The sequence below is a fragment of the Xiphophorus maculatus genome, chromosome 23 (genome assembly GCF_002775205.1).
Source record: "Xiphophorus maculatus strain JP 163 A chromosome 23, X_maculatus-5.0-male, whole genome shotgun sequence".
NCBI lineage: Eukaryota > Metazoa > Chordata > Actinopteri > Cyprinodontiformes > Poeciliidae > Xiphophorus > Xiphophorus maculatus.
The window spans coordinates 24,143,251-24,165,528 of record NC_036465.1 but is presented as its reverse complement, the minus strand read 5'-3'; the positions used below and the strand labels follow the sequence as shown (position 1 = coordinate 24,165,528).

The 22,278-nt window shown below is 40.5% G+C and overlaps 1 protein-coding gene across 8 annotated transcripts in view; it reads left to right on the top strand.

Annotated features, from left to right (window-relative positions):
* arhgef9 (Cdc42 guanine nucleotide exchange factor 9) overlaps positions 1–22,278 on the top strand; it is a 57,528-nt gene that overhangs the window by 17,631 nt on the left and 17,619 nt on the right. For 3 of the 8 annotated variants that reach the window (XM_023329127.1, XM_023329124.1, XM_023329126.1), the window contains 3 exons: positions 15,767–15,946; positions 18,426–18,515; positions 20,612–20,812. In XM_023329127.1, the coding sequence (XP_023184895.1) occupies positions 15,767–15,946; positions 18,426–18,515; positions 20,612–20,812 (471 nt within the window). Of the gene's footprint in view, positions 1–7,736; positions 8,106–8,442; positions 8,593–11,615; positions 11,828–15,766; positions 15,947–18,425; positions 18,516–20,611; positions 20,813–22,278 lie in introns of those variants that run through there. The other 5 variants (XM_005810793.2, XM_005810790.2, XM_023329128.1 and 2 more) reach the window with 5 other exon arrangements.

Sequence of the window (22,278 nt, the reverse complement as noted above, 5' to 3'; positions counted from 1 at the left end):
TGTATTCAACAATCTAGATGGGCAGATATTTACCCAAAAATGTGAGGCAGTGATAGAGATACACGTCACTTCTTCTTGGCCAATACTGATTTCCAGTTTCATTTAAAGTTTGATCTGGCATTTCTAGTTTTGGCCTGTTGTTTTTCTTTTTCCTAAGGAATTGTGCATTTTGTTTCCTATTCATTATTCATCATTTTTCATTAATTGATCAGAAATATAGTTCATGTAAAATCCCCAGTCAGGATTTTTTCCTGACTTTTTTGTTTTTTCTTATTATTCTAAAAGCATCTCATTGCACTGAAGTTGAATTACTCTCGGACAAACACTTTCTGCTCACTCCGCAAGAGCTTTTATTTAGTTCTCGTCCTGGACAATTTATGGTTTTCATCAACAAAATTAACAGACATTTGCTTGAACCAAAGGTAGATAAGAGGGTAACTTTTTTTCCTCCCTGCATGGGTCTTGTGTTTGATTTTCACCGCTGCTATTCACAAGAACCATCAAGAATTAAGTGGTAATCTTCGTCAAAGAAGAAGGCAAAACCATTGAGACATGTTAAATTGAAACCTGTCCCCAGTGTCGCATTTTTTAATTAAGCTTTACTTCAGATGCATTTCTTTTCCTGAATATCATTTATAATAAGTTCAGGCTGAGGAAATTCAAAAACTGTCTTAAGTTTACCTTCAGTTCTAGCAATCCTCTCAAGTTCATTTGCAAGTCTCACCAGGGACTGAATCAAAGAAAAAACAGTCACAGGATAGTTTGATCTTGTTCTACAGTTTGGAGAACACACAGATATTGCGCTAATGTCGTCATTAGAAAATATACTCCTGTGATGTTTAGCATATGACTAGGATTTCTTCATCCTACTTGGCAGAGCCCCTCTGTTTGATCTGTCTGTCTATTCTTCTTAGCTCTCTGTGTGCTCTGACCCACTGACTTGACTTTCTAAATGATCCTGAACGAGTAAACAGCTGATGGCCGGACAATGGTGACACAAACTGTGCTCAGGAAAAGTCCAGCGATTTTATTTTTAGGGCGCTTTGTGGCTTGGAGGCCTGGGAGGAAGCAGGAAGTCAGTGTGGTTGCCGTGGGGATGGGAGGAGAAGAAAAGAATTGGAGCAGACTGAAGGGGAAATGGGTGTGGTGGGCTTTGCCTCCCATTAGTGAAATACCTACCAACCACAAACAGATTCATTTGCAAGCTCTAAAAATTGAAGTCTTATTTGAGGAAAGATTTTCTAAATATGTAGCTACTTAGCCAAAGGGGACAGCAATGACTTCAGCGCCCTCAGAAAACCTTACGAAAGAGGCCTTAGAATAGGAAATGATCTGGTCTTTCTATATTTGTTGTTGTTTATGTTGTTAGTTTTGCCTAGAGATACAAAAGGTGGGGCATATCTCTGATAGCTTGTAATTTGGTTTTGTTGTTATGGGTAATAAAGTATGTTGTGCTGTGTTGAATACATTTCTACTTCTCTTTTTAATCAGCTAGTTTTTCTTTTTAGATTTTGTTACATAGTAAAATCACAGTTGGCAACAAGCCCCCCCCCAAACACAATATATCTATATGTAATATGTAATTACAAATTGGAATATCTGGTGTATTTGATGTATGAATAGTTTATCCAGGATACTTTCTGTTGCGATAATATGCTTTATTTCTATACAAAATGAACAAAAAAAATACAACTATGACTCCTACATTAGCTGTGCTGCCAACTAGTGGTTGAACATGTACTTGCAAAAGAAGATCAAAGTTCAGTTCAGAGCAGGGGTGCGCAAAGTGGGTCCTGGAGGGCCGCCATCCTGCATGTTTTAGGTCTCTCCCTGGTGTTGGTAGCAACATTTTCAGCATATCAATGTTTTTCTTAGGCCTCCTAACGAGCCATCATTTGATCCTGGTGCGTTAAACCAGGGAGAGAACTAAAACATGCAGGATGCCAGCCCTCCAGGACCCACTTTGGTCACCACTGGTTCAGGGGTTCAGGTTGTAAAAAGTATCACATTTCATCCCATCCCTTGGCAAAATTAAAGATTTGTTTGGATTCAAGGTTCTATGGGGGAAGTTGGAAATCATTTCTCTCTGTCACAACATTCTTCTGGAGTCAACTCAGCAACATTCAATAAGACACTTAGTTTGATTTACATTTGGGAGAATAGTGAGCTGGAAACTGAGGAACACTCGAGGTCTGAAAAGTCCCTCAAATGTATTTATTTGGATTTTATTTCATTGTGAAGTGAACGAAAAATAGCATAGATCTAAAGGAGCATTGTGTCCATGGTAACTCTGGAGGAGGTGCAATGATTCATGGCTCAGGTGGAAGAATCTGTTGACAGAAAGGCTAATAGTGGCGTTTATGAAAAAGGTACATAGAGAAAGCCAAAATGAGCTCCGCTTACATGCTTAGATCTTCCTGTGGTTTAGATTAAAGCCAATTCATGTGTTAAAATGGCCCAGTCAAAACCCACACCTAAATCCAGTACAGAATCTGTAGTAAGAATTGAAAATATCTATCACATGTCTCAGTAAGTACAGTGAAATTTGTGACCGGATTTTGAAAAGCTGCGAATACAAATAACAAAACACACACCCCATATTCAACTTTCTCCAGTGTCATGTTTGGTCCATAAGCTCTGTACATCATTTGGACTTATAGTAAAAGAAAATGTGACCTTATGATGTAATCTTGCTGCCTCACATTAAGGCAGTCAAATGAAACAGCAATAAGTCTAATTTGATATAAGATTTCTGCCTACAGTGAGAAATTACGGCCTTTTATACATACTCTGTCTCTTTGTACACGTATGGGTATATTAGCGTTGGTGTCTGTACAGATTTAGACTTTCAGATGTGACCTTTGTTGTCTAAATGTCAGGGAGATTGGAGAGGGAGCCCACAGAGGTAGGACAGGCTTATGTAATCTGCTCACTGAGTCTCTCACACACACACAACCACAGATGAGGGGGGTGTGGGAGCATGTTTGAGGACGACTGTCATATCTCAGCTGTGATGCACCATACCCCTCTCTGTGCACTGAAAGCCTGCCTTTCAGAAGCCGTTGCTTTTATCAGCATGCATGTGCAGAAAGTGCCTCGGAAATTATTTATGGCTTTAAAAATACTGATATACTGCGCTCCTTTGGTGTTGTTCTTTTGAACTTCTTCTGAGGTCTTTTTATCTGTACCAGAGCTCTCAGGTGGATCTTAGGGGCTTGCCTTTGTGTATCTGTGTGTCGGGCAGCTAACTAGGCTAGTTTTGTTGTTTGGGGGGATTAAGCTGTAGCATCAGTATTCCCTTTCAACACTTCTTTTTACAATCCAACGGTGATTGCACCTGAGCTACAGGACAAGTGCTGCGGCCTGCTCACGAGTATAACAATGTTCACTTTAAGTATCGCTGGCAAAATAAAGGCCAAAGTGACAATTTGCATGCCAATAGTAAGAACAAGCTTCAGATGGGAACTGGGGTCATTTTCATCCTGTCACTCACAACCGCCAAGCCTTAAAGGGGCCCAGCGCGGAATACGTTTTGAATACCAAACACTCTCCTCGTGTATGTTTGAAAGGCAGCGCTGAAATGTTGCTTGGAAACAGACTTTGCCCGCACTCGGCATGGATCTCTCGGCTGTTGCGGCTTACACCAGCAGCGACATCTTTTGGGGCTGGGCGGTGAGGGGGGGGGGGGATCAAAACATCCATTAAAACTACTCAGAACACTCCCAAAGCATAATCTGCCTTGCCAGCATTCATCATCAATATGCTTGGTATGTTCCAAACCGCCACACTGTTGCCCAAGAAAGTCAGCCCACAACTGTGGTAGGAGTTTGCTCGCAGTTCAAAGAGCAAACTGAGAAAGCAGTAATTGGAATCGTTGGGCAAGACAGGGAAAAGTACATTAATAGTTAAAGTTTCTGCTGCTTTGATTGTGTAATCGGAACATAAGATGTGCTGTTGTTGTGTTAGCTTTACAGTGTGCAGCAGACTCAGAGAGTAGTCACTATGTGTAAGAGCTGCTTGCTCTTTTAAAGTGTGCGTCACGGTGTCTCTCTGGGTGAAGGGCGTCTCACGTTCACTGCCTTATAGCGCAGATCGTCTTTGTTCACAGTCAAGAAATGTGCTTCGTGATACAACGTTGTTGACGACAACAGCAAAACTATGAAATGGAATCACAAACAGGACGTTTCGGTGTAACAGCTAGTTTAAGGTCTTAAAACGACTACAGTTGCATCCCCATCTGAATTCACCAGTGACTGCAGTTGCAGCTTTGCGGTATTACTTGACCAGCTTTGCTCACACTCACTCAGAATGAATGGACATAATCTGTGAACATCTGTTTTCAGGTCTTGCTTCAGAGTTGGATTTAGGTACGGACTTTAACTAGGCCATTCTTTGATCTAATAACTACCTCTAGCTGTATGTTTAGGGTTGTTTCTCAATCCTTCTTATGTTATTTGATGATGAAATGGTATTTAATTCACCGTAGGGTTTATTTTTTAAAGGCTTCTTTCTTGATACTCTTCCATAAAGCCTGATTTTAGTCAGCAGACTGACCTCTAAAGACCTCTTATCTGAGTAATGCCCTCTTTGAGCAGGCTGTCATCTCAGATAGTTGTCCGTGTCTTGGTAGGGCTGCAGTTGTGTCATACTCTTTCAATTTCAGGTGATGGGCTGAAACGTGCTGCATCAAATTTTCATGTATTGCTTTATAAAACAACCCTGCTTTTATCTTCTCCACAACTTTTCCCTGGCCCATCTGGTCGGTCCCTTGGTTTGTATGATGGAAAAAAAATAAAATAAAACTATGCATAATTTTCTTCCCATGTAATTGCAATTACTTATTTGTATGGGTTGTGTCAGTCTGTCACATAAAGTCCTCTGAAAAGCGCTTTGCGGTTATAATGTATCTTATGCAATGCAAGACATTAAGAAGTTTAAGGGCTATGAATACTGTTGTTGCAAGACTCTGTTGGCATAACAACAGAACAGAGAACAAGCATGATCATCAAGTAGACAACCTTATACAAGTAAAGATAACAAAAATATGAATAATACTGCATTAGGAAAAAGTTTCAACGATTTATAGTAATAAGATAAATATTTACTATGTCTAGAATGAAGATGACAACAGATGCTGTTTTATTCTTTGACAGTAATAAAGCTCCATCAGGTTGGTTAGGGTATTTCCAGTAGCAGTAAAGAGGCTGGGACCAACATACTGGTGGAAATACTTTGTAATAATTTCTTCTCTGTTTTAAAAAAAATAATAAAATTTATACGATGCCGAACAAAGAGGGAATGTCTTTCATTACAATAGTGGCATCTAAAGCTACTGTGCCATATTTAGTTGACATTAAAATAGGCCAGCAATATATCGGTGGAGTTGAATTGTGTTCATTTCAACAATCCTCATTTGTAAATCCCCAGGAAACCTTACAAAGCAAGGAAACCTGTTTGTTTGCAAGCATAAAGTTCTATTCAGCTGAATTCTCTGCGCAAGTTCCGACTTATTACCAACTAAGTCAAAGTTCAGTTCACAAAAATGACATTTTTATGAGACATGTAGCCAAAGTCAGCTGAAAAAGTGATCTAAATGTCACCAGATGACATATTGTGCATATTAGCATATTTATGACATCAACGCATCACATTGGTGTTCTGCTCTCTGGCCCGCCCTTTACATCTGTTTGCTCATTTAATCCTCTCTCTACTCACATGCATTGTTTGAATACGGCAACAAAATGCACACGAAGCAGCTCTTGCTCAGATTTTGCTCTGTGTCTGTTGTCAGAATACAAAACAAACCTGCAATCAGTCCTTTAAGACTAGTCGTCTAATTTTTCACTGTTTCCTGAGATCCAAATGTAAAGTAATGTGACAGAATTTGATCAAAACTAAACAGAATTACAGAACCAGAGCCTTTTTTATGTAGCACCTTTTTTTAGATATGGTCACTTTGAAGCTGGTTTTATGTGACAAGGTGAACAACTTGATTGGCAATGTTTAATAAATCACCACACAGCAGATGGAAGCCCTGATGTTATACATTGTTCTACTGATGAGCTAAGTCAGATTAATAATTTTGAAACCTCTTACCTTTACAAGCCGTCTCTTTCCCGGTTGTTTAATTTTCTTCTTTTCTATTAGTTTTTACTTTCAGGTTTTTTGGAAACTTTGTTAATTTTCTTGTATTAGTTCACTCAGTGTCAACTGTATAACTTTCATCGTTCGTCCACGTTATGGAGAAAACACGAAAAGGTTCGATATTAAGGTTTTAGTAGCAATCATCAGGCTGTCTGTGCATTCTTAAAAAGTCTTCAAAACTCTTAAATTCCTGCATCTAAAATCAAGGCCTTAAAATGTCTTAGATTCATTTTTAAAATGTGATTTGTCCTTAAATATAGCAATGACAAGTCTTACATTTTGTTGTCGCAGGACTGTTCACTTGTTCAACGTTTACTTCACTTTTTTTCATTGCTTGTGCTCTGAACTTGTTTCCTTTTTTGTGTGTTTATTGTTTACCTTAGTTTGAGGGTTTTCTCCTTCATCTATGGTTTTCCTGTGTCTCAGATTTGTTTCTTTCTCCTTACTCAGCTGTTTCACATCTCTCTATTTTCCTTTGCCTGCTCTCTTCCCTAGCTGCCTCTACTTACCTCTGATTAGTCCTCCTGGTTCTTATATGCCACTCTCTTTCCTCTCTGTTTGCATATTTAAGTTCTCTGGTTTGTATGGTTCCCCCCTGTCTCCTCCGTTACCGTGCCTGTTTCCTGGTCTCTGTCCCATGTCCTTCTGTACGTTTCCCTATGTTGAACACTAATTAAAAAAGCTCTGCTACATGTCTGCGCTTGGGTCCTCCTTTCTTTACTCGTCATGCCAGAAGCTGCTATGCCGTGGTTAAGATAATTGTTATGAAGTAATTTGCTTATTTGTTGAGTGAAAAACCGAGAGTATGAACTGGTGAAGGGACAGTTTTCAAATGTTTCTACAAAAGCAGAAAGTCTACCTTTTAGGATTTCAGAATAATCTTCTGAATCTACATTTTTTTTTATTGTAACAGATTGTATTAAAAAATACCAACACTCAACAGTGCAATGTTGTTTGATTTAACACAAAACATAAGCATTTTAAAGCTGTTTTGTGTCCCAACAACATGTATAAAACGTTTGTGTTGGTGAACTGATCAAATAAAGATATTTGATAGAATTTGGTAACATTAACTTAAAAAAACATTCTTATTAAGCTTCATACAATCTATTCTGGCCTTTCTTATGAAGAATTATATAAACTTCTAGTTAAGTAATGTGTGAAATGTAAGGGAGTTCACTGAAACTTAGGTTAAATCCAAAAGACACATGTTGACCTTCAGGAAACAGAATTTAATAATATAACAAAGGTTGTTACAGTTTATAGTTACCCAGTCTCATTCTGTAGGTAAAATTAATTAAAAACAGTAACACACACATGTGTGTGTTGAATGTCAATTCTTATTATTTTTAAACTTCAGCTGTTGAGTACTCTGATCATCTTGGTGTTAACGCTTGTGAAAAAGATTGTAAACATTGCTGAACACAGTTCCACCTGTGATCACTGCACCTGATAGAAACTGCAATAAAGAAGGCTGACATCACGCCAGTAGAGCAGCGTGATAAGAAGATGGAGATTGAACTATTATTTTACGTCCAATCCCCTTCGTGTTGAGCTGCTAATGATAGGCCATAAATCACCACAGCTTCCAGCACGATATTTTTAGGTGGGCAGGGAGATAAATGAGGTTATGATTGTGGTCTCGGTGGTCGATATAGTCAGAAAAGGGGGCTGGCTGTGCCCCTCCCCCGGCTGTAGGTGATGTCTGAAGCCGGTAGTCCAGCAGCAGCGCGCTGATCACTGGAGGACCGCCTCTCAGGCTCCCGGTACATCTCCTTGGTCCCCACTCACCGGAAGGCTGCTCGGCAGCTGCGAACAGCCTGCGCACAGCCCTTTTTCTCTTGTTAGCCCTGCGAATCTATTGGCCTGGCCGGCGGTCAGTGCAGGGGAAGAGGCGAAAACACCGACAGGTGTTGACTAGCGGGGAGAAATCGCGGTGCAGACTGATGACGATGATGATGGTGAGGATGATGCATCTCTTCCCGTGCCTTTGTGAAACGCTATTGTGAAGAGGCATAGGAAGACATTTTTTTTTTAAAAATTATTTTTTTTTGTATCTTCCCCTCTCCATTTCTTCCCCATCGGTTATGGTGGATTTCTCGGCCGCTTTGAAGCTTCGCGTCTAGACCTGGTGGGGGGGTCGGAGAGAGAAAGAGAGAGCGAGCTGGGAACAAGCCGTTAACAGAGAGCCCCCCTCTCAGCATCGGCCCGCAGCGCTGCGCCATGGCCTTGGATGTCCAGACTTGCGCGGTGTTTACGGTGATCGCGGTTCTGGTGCTTGTGAACGTGCTGTTGATGTTCATCCTCGGTACTCGTTAATGGATCTGCGCTTGGGGCCCGGTTCGCAGCGCACCACGCTCTGGAGAGGAGAGAAAAGCGGTGCGCGTTGGTCGAGAGCGGGGACACCCGGCGCTCCATCACGGCTACGCGTTGAAATGAATGACGTTGGTACAACATAATGTATTTCTGTGTCCCCCCTCCTCCCCTCACCCAACCCCAGCACTACCACCGACACCACCCCCCTCCTTCTCCCCTAAACCTTCGTTATGTCTTGTGTCCTCTCACCGTTAGTGATAGCTGCTGTTGTCTAGTGGTGGCTGTAGTTGTGCGGATCCAGCTCTGTGATGCTCTTACCTTTTCTGTGCTTAACTGGAAATTTATATCACTCGTACTCAGCTCCTAAATATTTCGATCCTCCTCTCCCCCATGTTGTGTTTTCTAATATCTGTCATGCAGTGTTGTTGTCTTAAAGATGAACATGGAATCAGATTTTCCAACCCTGTCCTACTGCTGCGTCAGGACTTGTGCCCCCCCCCCCCTCTCCTTCCTCTTCTTCTTCTTCTTTTCTATTATGATCCACCGTAGCCACATTCACAACATGGCAGCTAATAGCTGCTCAGTGATCTCTGTGCAGAAGTTAATGTGGTATTTGTAGCAAATAGCGTTGCAAGTGAGAGACCCAGGCGGCTGCTCTGGAGGATCATTGTGATCTCAACTGAACAGTAACCGACAGCAGGCAGGGCTGGGCCTAATAAAGGAGGGCCTCCATCACTCCAGGTTTCCCCCATTTTAGATTCAGCTAAACCCAGCTCCCATTTCATAGCCCCCAATATTCTCATTTGTCCAGTCTGCACAGCTTCCACCTGACACCCGTTTGCAACCTGTTCATTTTATGGTGATGAATATAGGTGTGGAATTATATATTAATTTTTTGTCTCAGGCACAGCGTCTTCTGAGTAGAAAGGCTTGTCAGGTTGTGATAATAGAGAGAGGGGAAAAACACATTTATCCTATTCTTGCTGTAGTGTAATAAAAGAATTGGAGGCAGGAACCATGAATGTTGAATGAATGTCAGAAATAGATATGCTAAAAGCCTGTCCCAGAGCCATCCATGACAAGAGCTATTTTTAGAGATATACTGGCGAGGATTTTTTTTAAAGCAACTGTATGTGCTGTTTCACACTAAAGTTAAAGTGCTTTGTCTTTTTTACCTCTGAGCTTAAGTGGCAAGTGTTGTATGCAGGGCTGTATTTAGAAGGTAATGCCCCCCTGGAGCTGAAGCCCAGTTTAGTGCCTTACCAACTCAAGTTTCTTTGACACATGTAAATAATTTTTTCCTTGAAAGGTAGGCACATCAACTCAGTTTTAATTTTTTAAAACAATCATTGTTTATCCTTAACAAACACATCTCAAGATAGCTTTAGTCGTCTATAAAATTTACTGAAAGCTTTCAATAACTATGCCAAGACTTTATGTGGTGATGTTGCACTCTTATTGAGATAAACCAAAAGCAAAGAAGAAAGCGTATAGATGAGGCTGAAAGTTTGCAGCTGTTACTTCTGATGGGCCTGGAGTTGAGGGTTAGGTTAGCAGCAGTGCTTTTAAAGTGGTTATGTTTTGAATATCTGCATGGAAATCTAACAAATGAAACACCAAGCTTTGTTTGGAAACGTTTGTGGGAGGGGATTTACAACTCAGTGCAATGGCTTATACTTTTAAGTCAATTTCATACATTTGCTTTATTTATACACCAAATTCATAAAGCAGAGTGCACTATATGCAAGCAGATGCAAACATGGCTGTCAAATTCAGATGGGAACAATTTGCACCTATTTTTGCTTAAGGTCACAGTTTCCCCCTGTTTATACACCCACACAACATTTGCAAGGTTATCCAAAAGATCAAGAGAATAGTTTCAACTTATGAAATTATTTTAGCTAAGAGAAAACTCCTGACTTAAGAAGAGATTCCTCAAAATTGTAACTTTAAACCAATAAATGATAACAAATGCATCACGTTAAGTGTTTCATTTTATTAAAAAAAAATTAGCAGGTAAGATTCAGTTTATTAAATTGCTCAATGTAGTTTATGAAAATGTATACTTTATTAACTTTTAGTTATATGAGAACAAAATGAACACATGTATTTAGTTTACATTTAGTTTATTTCACTTAGTAAATACAGAAAACATTCACAAAGTGTTTCATTTTATATCTTCTGTGGCAAAATTACCACCAGTTTTCAGCAGAGGGTATTTTTATGTGATCTGGATTGTGCAAACAGCCTGGTCTTAATTGACATAAACACACATTGATATAAGTGGATTTCCCATCTTGCCTCATGAAAATGTGAACATCAGTGGAGAAAGCTATTTTGGGAACAGTTCTGCATTTGTGTTTCAGTAGAATTAGGATTGGGCATAAATATCAGTCGCAAACACTTTTGTGTTTATAAGTGGATTTCCCATTTGTGCAAACACAAAAGTGTCATCAGTCTTTCGTTATCAGCAAAGTGTTATCAGCAATTTTACATTTATTAAAATTGCAGACATTTTAATACATTTGTCTGCAAATTTATTAAAATGTTTACTTCAACAAATAGAAAATTATCTTTAGGCCCATGAAACCTTCAGTTTTGAGGCCATTGCTCTCCTCTAACCATCAGCCCATCAGGTTGTATGCATAAAGGGAGAGGTTTGCTAGCGACGCCTTCATCACATGCCAGAACATGTGGGCAGGAGTTGTCATCCCTGTGGCAGATCACATAAACATCCTCCTTAGCTGTGACCTCACAGGGCCCAAAACAGTTACTTGTATAAAAAGAAAATATTCAGAAGAGACAAGATCATAACATCAACTGCAGGTGTTGTGGCTACCGCTGAGACCTTTGCTAATTACAGATGTGTTCACATGTTAGCATGACAAGTAGCATCTGACTGCTGGTTTTGATTGGGCACTCTCCGTTGTTCCTTACTGAATGTGTAACTCCTCCAGGGCAGGTACCTTTAGATGGAGCCATGCCGGGTTGTGTGCAGTGCAGCCAGAAGTGTGGATGTGCAGATGGTGTGAGAGTGAGTGAGTGAGTGAGACGAGCGTTTTGTGCGAGGATGTGCGTGTGTTTCTCACCAGTTCTGAGGAGAGCATCTTTGATTGGCTCCCAGACTCGGGGTATAAGTGTATTACATAAGAGGGCTGGCAGACACAGGGAGGACGGACCGCGATACTCACTCGGCGCATCGGGGTAGAGAAGCCTCTTTCAGGGATAACGTCGTCTTGTTACTTGACATCTAAAGAGGACCGCTTGTCGCCTCGACTGCTTCCTAAAGGGATTCAGTTACGATGATTTGAATGAGCCGGACTTCTCCATGCATACGCTCGCCGAACAGCTGCATGCCACCAACATGGTAAAGGTTGAACATTGAGGCATGCGTGCGTCTGCTCGGGGATGCTATAGGTGTTTTGGTGCAGCTGTGCTGTGGATGGAGACAGAGTGATGTTGGAATGCAGTGGGTCTGCCAGTGCGGTGAATGCTGATGTGTTGAGCTGCAAAGATGATACAAGAAAATGAATCAGCTTTTTATTCCAGCACATTTGCCAGCCTTAAAAAAAACAGAAAGCATTGTCATATGCTTCTACGTATGGGAACAGATTTCTCTGCATTTATTTGCATTGACCTAAATAGAAGATTTGCAGTTTAAAGAATGATTATAGGCTCGCTGATGTTTGATGTTGCTTCTTTAACAGCAAGAACAGATAGACAAACAGGCAATAATGGCTTTATCTTTGTGTTTACCGTATGCCAAGTGATCAAGCTAGGGCTAGGTATGGGGGTGTTCTAGAGGATTGGGGAAGATTGATTATGTAAGGCTTTTAATTTATTCAGACATGAGAAGGGGAAAGGGATGCAATATATTGGAGTGCAGGGCTCATTTGGAAGATCAAGGGAAGATGCAAAGGAGAGTGAGGTGGGATGGGGTCGGGGGTCTCAGCAGTAAACGCTCTGCCTCACTTTCTCTTTCTGTGTTCCTGTCCATTGGTAGGGACTGGAGGGATTGTGCTTGTGCTGAATGGGGTTGGAAATGAAGTGGCAGTGGAAGCGCAGGAGGCAAGACTGACTTGAATGCAAATCTGATCTGTTGTAGGTATTAATGTACAACAGGCTTTTGGTTTTGGTTTTAAAGTTGCTACTTTTTTTTTAAGGCACGTAGATTTTACAGTCCCTACGACAGGACGAAGTATCAGAGTGGCCACAGCTTGTTGCTGCAAACTGCCTGTTGAGACCCCTAGAAAAGCAAGAAGTTTACATTTTGATTAAGGTTATCATTCCTGAGAGTAACATGCCATGCCTGATCAATTGTATACATCTGTCCAAAGGTGTCTTAAGCCAACTTTAAAGTAGGTGCTACACCTACCTGCTCGATGTCAACAGTTTTCTGAAGCTTGACATCAGACGTCACCGAGCTTTGCACTGAAGTGTGGCAGGTTTGCGAGTGTGTAAAGCTGAACAACAGAATGATTGCATGCTTGCTCAGCGCTCACTCTTTGTTTGTGACAGCTCGCTCACTCCCCACATTTGGAAATATTCTGGCGCTTCCTGAAGTGTCCTTGCCTCATCCCATCATCTTTGTCAGCATCAGTGAAGCATCCTCATCTGTCACCATGACGACAGCCATTCCTTGCCTTGCAGGCGTGGATGCCTCCTTTTGTGTTCACTCCTCTGCCCTGATTGGCTTATATCCCCTGCAGCTGTACGGGTTGAAGGTTCTGTGAAGCCTGAGAGCTCATGGGAAAGTTTGGGTTTTTTTGTACTAGAGATATGAAACTAAATCATAAAAGGAAAAAGGAAATAGAGCTTCTTTGATTAAAAAAAAAGAAAACACAGTGCCTGAAATGAATATAGAAAAATTCATACCCATCCATGGGACACAGTCGTCTCCAGGCCTTTAATAACTCCTTACCTGGAGCTCAAGCATCGCCTGTCAGGCTCGGTTAGCCCTGGCTACTCTGCCCACAGCCCGAGGGAATGGATGCATGGTTAGCTCCGAACTGGAGAATGCTGATGAACACTACTGCAGGGAGAACAATTTTAGAAACGACTCACAGGGCTAGCGTATACAAAGAGAGAAGTGTGGCTCTACATGTGCAAATATGCATGGACGTCTAGTTGTCAAAGCAAGAAAGCTGACTAGTCAGCGTGATGGATGGCGAGGCCGTAGACTGATGATGTCAGGTCCGGTTCTGCCTTCAGAACACTATCTGCTGCCTATAAAACATTTAGCTTCTTCAGGTCCCTTAAAGAATACTCATCACCCTACTGGGTTCAGTGTTCTTACTCTACATGATATTTTTTAAATGTCCAGCAAAAGTATTCGTACCTTATATTTTATCACATTACAACCCAGAGGTCATGCTAGATTTTTACGTTGTCTGTCATTTTGAGTAGCAGTGTCAAAAAACATCCTGTATTTTTACCCATCAATTTTTAAAATGATATTGGCATTTGCATTTAATTTTCATTCTGTTTAATTGCTGTTTAACAAGCTAAACAAATAATCCACATCATGTCATCAATCAAATACATTTGACGATGACATCAATTACATTTAGCATTTTCTCTGCAGTGAGAGTTTTGAAATCAGGGAACATTTCACCAATGGAAGTGGTCAGAAGTTCGACAAGACTGTTTGAACATTACCTGATGCCCCAAAACATATCCTTCAGTGGGAGAACTGAAGGAACCATTCCAAAGAACCACTCCAACGCCTCTTGTCTAAAACCCTTCAGCGCGTCGCCATCAGCACTCAGACAGCGTCCAGACCAGAGATGACACTCTGGTCACTGACCATTTGGTCAGTTGTGTGTAATCTGTCAAAATAGTGGATTTTTCTGTCACCATTTAAAAAACTCAATCAAAAATGGAAGATATTTGGTTAAGGCGAACCCTGTTACAACCACACGGCATTGTATTTTATAGGAATTTTGTGTGATCGACCCACAGTAAGTAGTGCCTTAGTGCCCAGCCTCATTTGTCATGTAAAGCACTTTGAACTGCCTTGTTGGTGAAATGTGCTAAACTAATAAACTTGACTAGACTTACTCTGGCACCTGTTGTTAAGAACAAGTTTTCTGTAAAGGTGTGTTAGGGAATGTTAAGGAACAAGCAGCATCACAATGACCGAGGAGGTTAGCAGGATTTCAGTAAAAGATACTTCAAACTTTGACCTGCTTTGGTGGAAAAACTGCAGAAATTCACAGCTGAGGTTAGAGAATCCATTTACTGCTAGTCAAGGGGAAAATTATAGTCAAGAGAAAGTCAAAAGAAGTTCAGTTTGCAGTTTTCCACAAGCCTTGTAGGGCAGGCAGCAAACATTTGAAAGAGGGCTCTTTGGTCAGATGAGACTATAAAAGAACTGTTAGGCATATATTCAAAATGCAATGTGTGACAGACAGCTACCACAAAACACACCGTATCCAAAGTCAATCAGATTGTGATGTCACTTTATATACTATTTGTAAAAATATTTAAAAACTATGCCGAATTTTTCTTCCATTTTACAATTATGTGTGGCCTTTTGAGTGTCTTATGGCACAAAACCTCATCAAAATCAGTTCAACTTTGTGGTTGTAACATGACAGGGTTTGAAAAAATTCAAGAGGCGAACAAATGAGGATGAATGATTTTGTGAAGCACTTTGTTATATCTTGCTCTGCTCCAGGCTCTGCACACAGCTGTGCACTGCTACTGTTTATTTATGCAACGACAAGATGTACACATTATTTATTCATGATTTGGTAATCAATACATAGAAGCTGACGAGTCACTGGTCCGTGATTGCTGAAGACTGTTTTGCAGACAAATCAACACGACCCTGGTGGAAGCATGGAAGGTTATCTCTTCATGTTGTTCTGCTTCTTAGCTGTTATATTACATTAACACCTGTAATTATTACAATGTCATAATGAGCCAATTACAGCCCCATGTAGAGACGGGTATGTTGCCTCTGAACGGTGTTGTTTCTCCATTTATGCCCTTTTTGTGTGTTTCTTTTGTTGCACCTTGAATGCTGTTGTGTTGTCGTATTTGCATTGCAATCCCTGTACTGTCACTGGATTCCTCCATTTAGTTGTGCATCAATTAGTAATCTAAGGGTTTTAACAAAAAGGCTTCACAGGTTGAGGCCGAAATGAGGCGTACTATTGTTTTAAAATTAGTTTGATTTCTGTGCTGCTTAAAATGTGCATTTTATTGATGGATTTTTGTTTAGCCGTGTTCTGTTGCTGCACAGCAGTATTTTTACGTAATTAGAATAAAACAAAGCGGATCCCATGTCTTTCTCCTCTAGTTGATAAGTGGAGGCTCGGTTGTCAACGCTGAGGCGGTATGGGACCACGTGACCATGGCGGATCGGGAGCTGGCGTTTAAGGCCGGCGACGTCATAAAGGTGCTGGACGCTTCCAACAAGGACTGGTGGTGGGGCCAGATCGATGAGGAGGAAGGATGGTTCCCTGCCAGCTTTGTACGGGTGAGTTGGAGGCAGCTGTGGCTGTCGGTGAACCTTTGACCCGGCAGACATGCTCATACTCACAGAAACGGTGAGCACGTCGGCATACAGAGTGGAAGGGATAAACGCACAATCGCACGGTCACGTCAAGCATATTTAATTAAATGCACACAGAGTTTTGAATTAGTTTATTTTAAGAATACAAATTGCCCAGGAGACGGGAGAACAGTTAGCTAAGCATCTTTGTATCCAAAAAGAGTAAAACAAAGATGCTAATGAGGTTCTCGTTTATTTGACTTTCACCTTCAACTCCTGTCCTTAATGAAATTAATTTTCCAGGAGCCAATATTGTGATAATTCTAACATCTTGCACTCCCTATTAGACTGTTTCAGATTAGTCTGGTGCCAACATCTGCACTTGTATTTTTTTTTTTTTTGCAACTATCTAGGATTTTAATTGGTGTCAGTTAACACCTTACAGCCAAAACATTGTGATGAAGTAATGTGTCTGTGGCATAAAAACAAGCAGCCTGGCATGATATAGATGTTTTTTAATGCTCTAAGCCCTGCTGGATATTGAAACACAAAACTATTTGCCACATAAAAACCGGGACTAGCAGCTTACACTAGCTAGATATTAAGGAAATGTATTTTGTAAGAAACATGTCTGAAAAGACACCTCAACTCTCCACAGGGTGCATGGATAATATTAAACACCGATTATTATCTAAACACTGATTGTCGTCAGTGTTTAGATTGGCCAGAGTTGCTTTGGTGACCAAAGGAGGATGAACACAATGTTAAGCAGGTGGTCATAATGTTATGGCTGAGAAGTGTATAATTTAAAATTGACAAAATAATTGTGGTTTACACGTTTCCTTGTTAAGCTTTGAAACTTTCCTAGCTAATTGGAAAGGCATGTAGCCAGACAGAGGAAAGACTTGGTCCATTTTGCAAGTAACAAAACTTTGATAGAGAAATTAAAAAATTTGTGCTGCTTTCAAATTAAGATTAACACAGAACCTAATCTTATAAATTTATGTTGAAATAAATTTAATTTTTTTTTTTTTCATAGCAAACTTTTCAAAATTTGGTCTTTTACAACCACAAACCTTAATAAACATAAATGCGTTGTGCAAATGGTATAGCAGAAGAATTTTTAAAATTTAAAAAAAATTAAAAAAAATATCACGAGCCTTTATATTCAGTTCTCTTTACTCTGATTCTCTTAAATGGAATTTTTTGCAACCACTTGAATTTGCTTTATAAATAAATCAAGCCCATCTGTGTGTAATTTATTAATCTGAGCTGTTCAGTAAACAGAATAAACACCATCAGGAATGCCCCCTGATCGGGGCGTGCCGTGGTGGCGTAGCGGTTAGCGCGACCCATGTTTGGAGGCCTTGAGTCCTCGACGCAGCCGTCGCGGGTTCGACTTCCGGACCCGACGATATTTGCTGCATGTCTTCTCCCCTCTTCTTCCCCCTTTCTTGTCAGTCTACTTTCCTATAAGGGACACTAAAGCCCACAAAAGACCCCCTGGAGGGTTAAAAAAAACAAAAATCCCTGGATCACAGCAGACAGGTCAGGTAGAACATGCTTCAGTCCATCATCTCAGATAGAAAGGGGCAGCATAATTAAGAGAAGCAGCAAAGAGGCACAGGGTAACTCTGGAGATGCAGAGATCTGTAGCTCAAATTAAATAATATGATTGTGCTATTAACTGTACAAATATAAATAAATGTATAAATCTGGTCTTTATGAAGAGTGGCAATAAGGAAGCAGCCACTGTTAAAAGAAAGTTGAAAGTTCCTGTAGAACGTTTACAACAACTTAGTATGAGACACAGCCCCACAAAACACCAAAACTTTTGGCATATTTGTAGAGCATATTATCTGGGGTCAAAATAGCATCACACACGTCTTTCCTCTGAGACGTTGTGGTAGCAGCATCACCCTGTGCGGATCATTTTCTTCGGTGTAGGAAGAGAGGCATTTCAGAGTTGATGGGAAGATGGACATAGCTACATATGGGGCACGTCTAGAAGAAAGACTGCTAGAGACTGTGGAAGACAGGAGACGGGATGGAGGTTCATCTTCCAGCTGAACAGTGACCTAGGATAGAGCTTGAACCCCGATGGATTGCTGAATCTTTGAGTTGATCTAACATATTAAATTCTATTTAAACACGTTGACGTTTGTGGTTGTACGTTACAAAAATTCACAATGTGGTTGAATACTTTTGTAAGCCAAAGCACTACATATTTTTAGATGTTCATGTAGGCAATATTTAACCCAGTGAAGTTGGAGTATATAAGTAAGGCAGCAGCTGTACCGTAGCTGGAGTCCTTCCACTGTAGATCACCTCCCCTCCAGACTCTTCTCATGGCCATTCCCACCTGTCCACCCTTCCATATTCACTCCTGAGAGGGCAGGAAAGACAGGCTGAGTCACTGTCAACCAAACAGTATCTCTCTGTTCTGTCATTCTCTCTCTCCAAGGTGGAACCCCATCCTCCTCAGCCCCAAACAAAACAGGTTTTCTATATCAACCCCATAGCAACTCCACGGTTCCAAAACACCACGTCAAAGGTGCGTTTTTTTTTTTCCCCCCAGCTTCCATCAACCCATCCAGCCTGCCCGCTCCAGTCTGTCCACGCAACGTTCCCTTAACATTACCAGACATTAATGTACCCATGGCGTTATCACATCATTCCTCAACGGGGTCAACAGAGAGGTGCTACCGATGAGTCAAAAGTAAAGACTGTGTGAAATGCCCTCTTACTGGCCTAGAGTAAAATTCTCACATATTCATGTGGAAGAATGTCATTTCAGGATGACATTTTTTTTAACACGTATTTACATCAAATATGACGATTTTCCCTCAGTACTTTTTTTACTATTGACTCTGACTACTTTTCAGTCGTACTGCTGCACCACCAGTTTTCGTCAGTGCTCAACCACCTGTCACTCTGCTTGTCTGTGGCGCTACATTTCCCATTTTGTGTTTGGCATTCTAGACGTCGGTTCTTTGATGTACTCTTGGCAAACTGTGTGTCATCAGGTGTTGGCTGCTGGGCAAATCAAACCATGCTCACTTGGCCCCTTCAGTGAAACACTGGAATAAGCTTTACATGTGGATCTGTCTGTGAAGTGCGAGTTGGAGGCTGCATGAGTTTTGTCAGGAAATGGTGTGCATAGCTTCAATAAAGACGGTATTATAAGTATCTTGCAGGACTGAAGTATGATTGGCAGTATGTCCGGAACTCTTTTTGAGATGCTAACCCAAAACTTATTTATTGTGCAAACTTTGTGAAACTCTCTAAAAGTAATTGAAATAGTTTATATATGTGTATATATATATTGTGTGTCTGAGGGGGGGTGTGTGCGTGTGTGTATGTGTGCATTCATGCTGAAGAGTGACTGATACATGTTTAGCAAATGTGTGAATGTAAATTACTGCAATTTTGTGATACTCACAAGCATTAATAATAATGATTATGCTGATCATACAGTGTCCTCCACACTTACTGGAGCCATTGGTAAAACTGGGTAAAAAGTATTTGATAAAGTTCACCTTTTTTAATGCAGTAACATAATCTCAAATTGCAAAAAATAATAATAAATTGAATTCAAAATTGAATAAACTTACTTAATCTCGAAAACTGTTCTTCCTAGAAATAACATGCATGTAGTTATTAATTACTTTTTAAGTTAACCAGCATACTTTTAATGAATCTCCAAAGCTAAATTATAAAAAAATAAAGTGTAGCCAAGAGTGGCTTAATTAAATGCTTACCTCCTAACCTGTTGGTTGGTAGGCGTTCAAGAAAAATAGCCTTTTTCCGTCATACCATTACAAATAAAAAAAACATAAACTTTACCTGCACTTTAGCTAAAGTCAGGTGCTTTGGTTAGACTAAGATTGAGCATTTTCACAACAACCACCCCTGCTGGATTTGGCGTGAAACAAAGAACGAATACAAGATTGCAACATGCTTTCATTGTTAAGTATGGTAGAGAGTCTGTGATCTTGTGGGCCTTTTTCTATTCCAAAGAGCCTGGAAAGTAGGAGATTTTGAATAAAATTGTATGTAGTCACCCAGAACATTGAATATGTGTTGACATTGAGTCTTTAAGTAAGAAAATTATGCAAAACTGAATGACAAATTAACACAAAAGGTTCATCAGACACAAAATCAACCTTCTTTCAAGGGTATCTTTATGCCCAAACCTTAAATCCTGCAGAAAACCTGGGAGGTTGAGCTGAAGAGAAGTGAGCATGAGTGAGGATCCAGGACTCTGGGTGATCGGACTCTAGTGAAACTGTAAAAATAGGAATGGTCAAAGATCCCTCTCTCCGGATGCCCCAACCTTGCTAAATGTAACTAGAGAGGAATAGGTGCTGTCCCATTCGCAAAATACTAACAGAATCAATGCCAATAACTGTGTTACACATCTTTTCATCGGAAATTTTTTTTTTCTTTTTTTATGTGAGATTATGCTACTGCAGTAAAAGTCGAATTCATCTGAAGGCCTTTTACACATCTTGTGGTGCTAATAGGTGTGGAGCTTGCTGCATAAATATGTTCAGTGAAACCGTTTCCATCAGATCTGTGCATGAAGCCAAAGAGTGCTCATACGAGCTCTTACGGAGTGGCTCTGTGTGTGAACGTGTTTGTCCTCAGCTGTGGGTGAACCAGGAGGACGGTGCGGCAGAGCCGGCCGAGGGGACCAGCGAGGTGCAGAACGGGCACCTAGATCCGACCAATGACTGCCTGTGTCTGGGCTCCCCCCTTCAAAACCGAGACCAAATGAGGGCGAACGTCATCAATGAGATCATGAGCACAGAGAGACACTACATTAAACACCTCAAGGACATCTGTGAGGTACTGAAACACGTCCAGCAACGGAAACACTCTTGCTCCGTACCGTTTCCTAATAGTACTAGGATGAGCAGGGGAGGTAGTAAAATTGCAAGAAGCGGAATAAACAAAAGCAGGTGTGAGATGTTATGCTACACAAGGATCTATTAAGAATCAGTCCCACTCCCACATTCACACTTTTATCTGATTTAATCATATTTTTTCTTTGGATTAAAAAACAGCCCAGAGCTAAGACTCCTCTTGTCAGAAGCATGTGAGACCACTCTATAGTTTTGGCTGTCTATAACAAATGCATCTTGTTAGTTATGCTGAGGTTTGAAGTTGAATTTTGCGCTTAATAAAATTCAGCCTAGTTCTGCGCAATCTTATTTCTTTAAGAAGCCCTTCCCTGAGTGCTATTTAAATCAAAATCTGATTAAAAACTTTAAATTGAACCACATTCCTAATCGGCCAGTCGCATAATTTAAAAATACTAGATACTTGGGTTTTTTTTTACTGAAGTATGTGAATCTAGAAAATAAAGAGTGTGTGTATCTCACAATACGGTTCATAAGAAGTATGCTGAAGAAAAAAAACCAACCAATTCTGATGCATTTATTTTGGACGATGACATCACAAGAGGCAAAAGATTCTTGCTGTTCGGCCACATTAATAAAAGCTATGGCACAAAAGTGACTTTTAGTAGATCTTGACGTAGAGTTCCTCTTCACAGTGTGTTTTATTGCAGCCTTTTCCCATAAGGCAAGGGAAAAATGTATGTCTTCAAAAGAAATTAGATTAGCTGCCTCATTCCTTAGGTGATGTCAGCAGAAGCATGTGTTTGTGGAAGCTTGCTTTTTAGATTTTATCTCGATAAATAATGTTTCACAGCAAAGTGGCACAACAAACAGAAAACGACCATGACACAAGCTATATCTAGAGTGAGTGTGCGATTGATTTTACAGAAAAAAACATCTTGTAGCTTTAAGTAAATCCCTCTTGTTTTTCTCTTGATTGTTATTTGATTAACAAAAACTATAGTTTATAGTACAATAGACTCAGGTAAACACAAGTTGGTTCTGGTTTGAATTCTTTTCTTCTTAAAGAGCCAGCGTCAGCCTTTGCATGTGTGCACAGCATCAGCAGCTCCAGAGCAGATAAAGCAGATAAATAGACCACTTTGACTTGGGGTGGTTTCTCAGGCACATTTCTGGCTTATCTAATCATCTGGGCCTAATCCTCTGTATACCCTTTGCTTGTTCTGTGCATGAAGCATAATGTTTAAAAATAGTTGCAGCAAAGCATAAATTTCACCTTCTCACCTCTGCACCTCATGCTAGTTGAACCGCTCTGCATACAGGTTGTTATGTGGAGGGGTGTCCCAGTTTCAAAAGCCCACTTGCTTAATACAGAGACATGAAATCTGACTGTGATTATTTGGACAAGTTGACATCTTGATATTTTCACTAAATGTTAAAGCATCATGACCT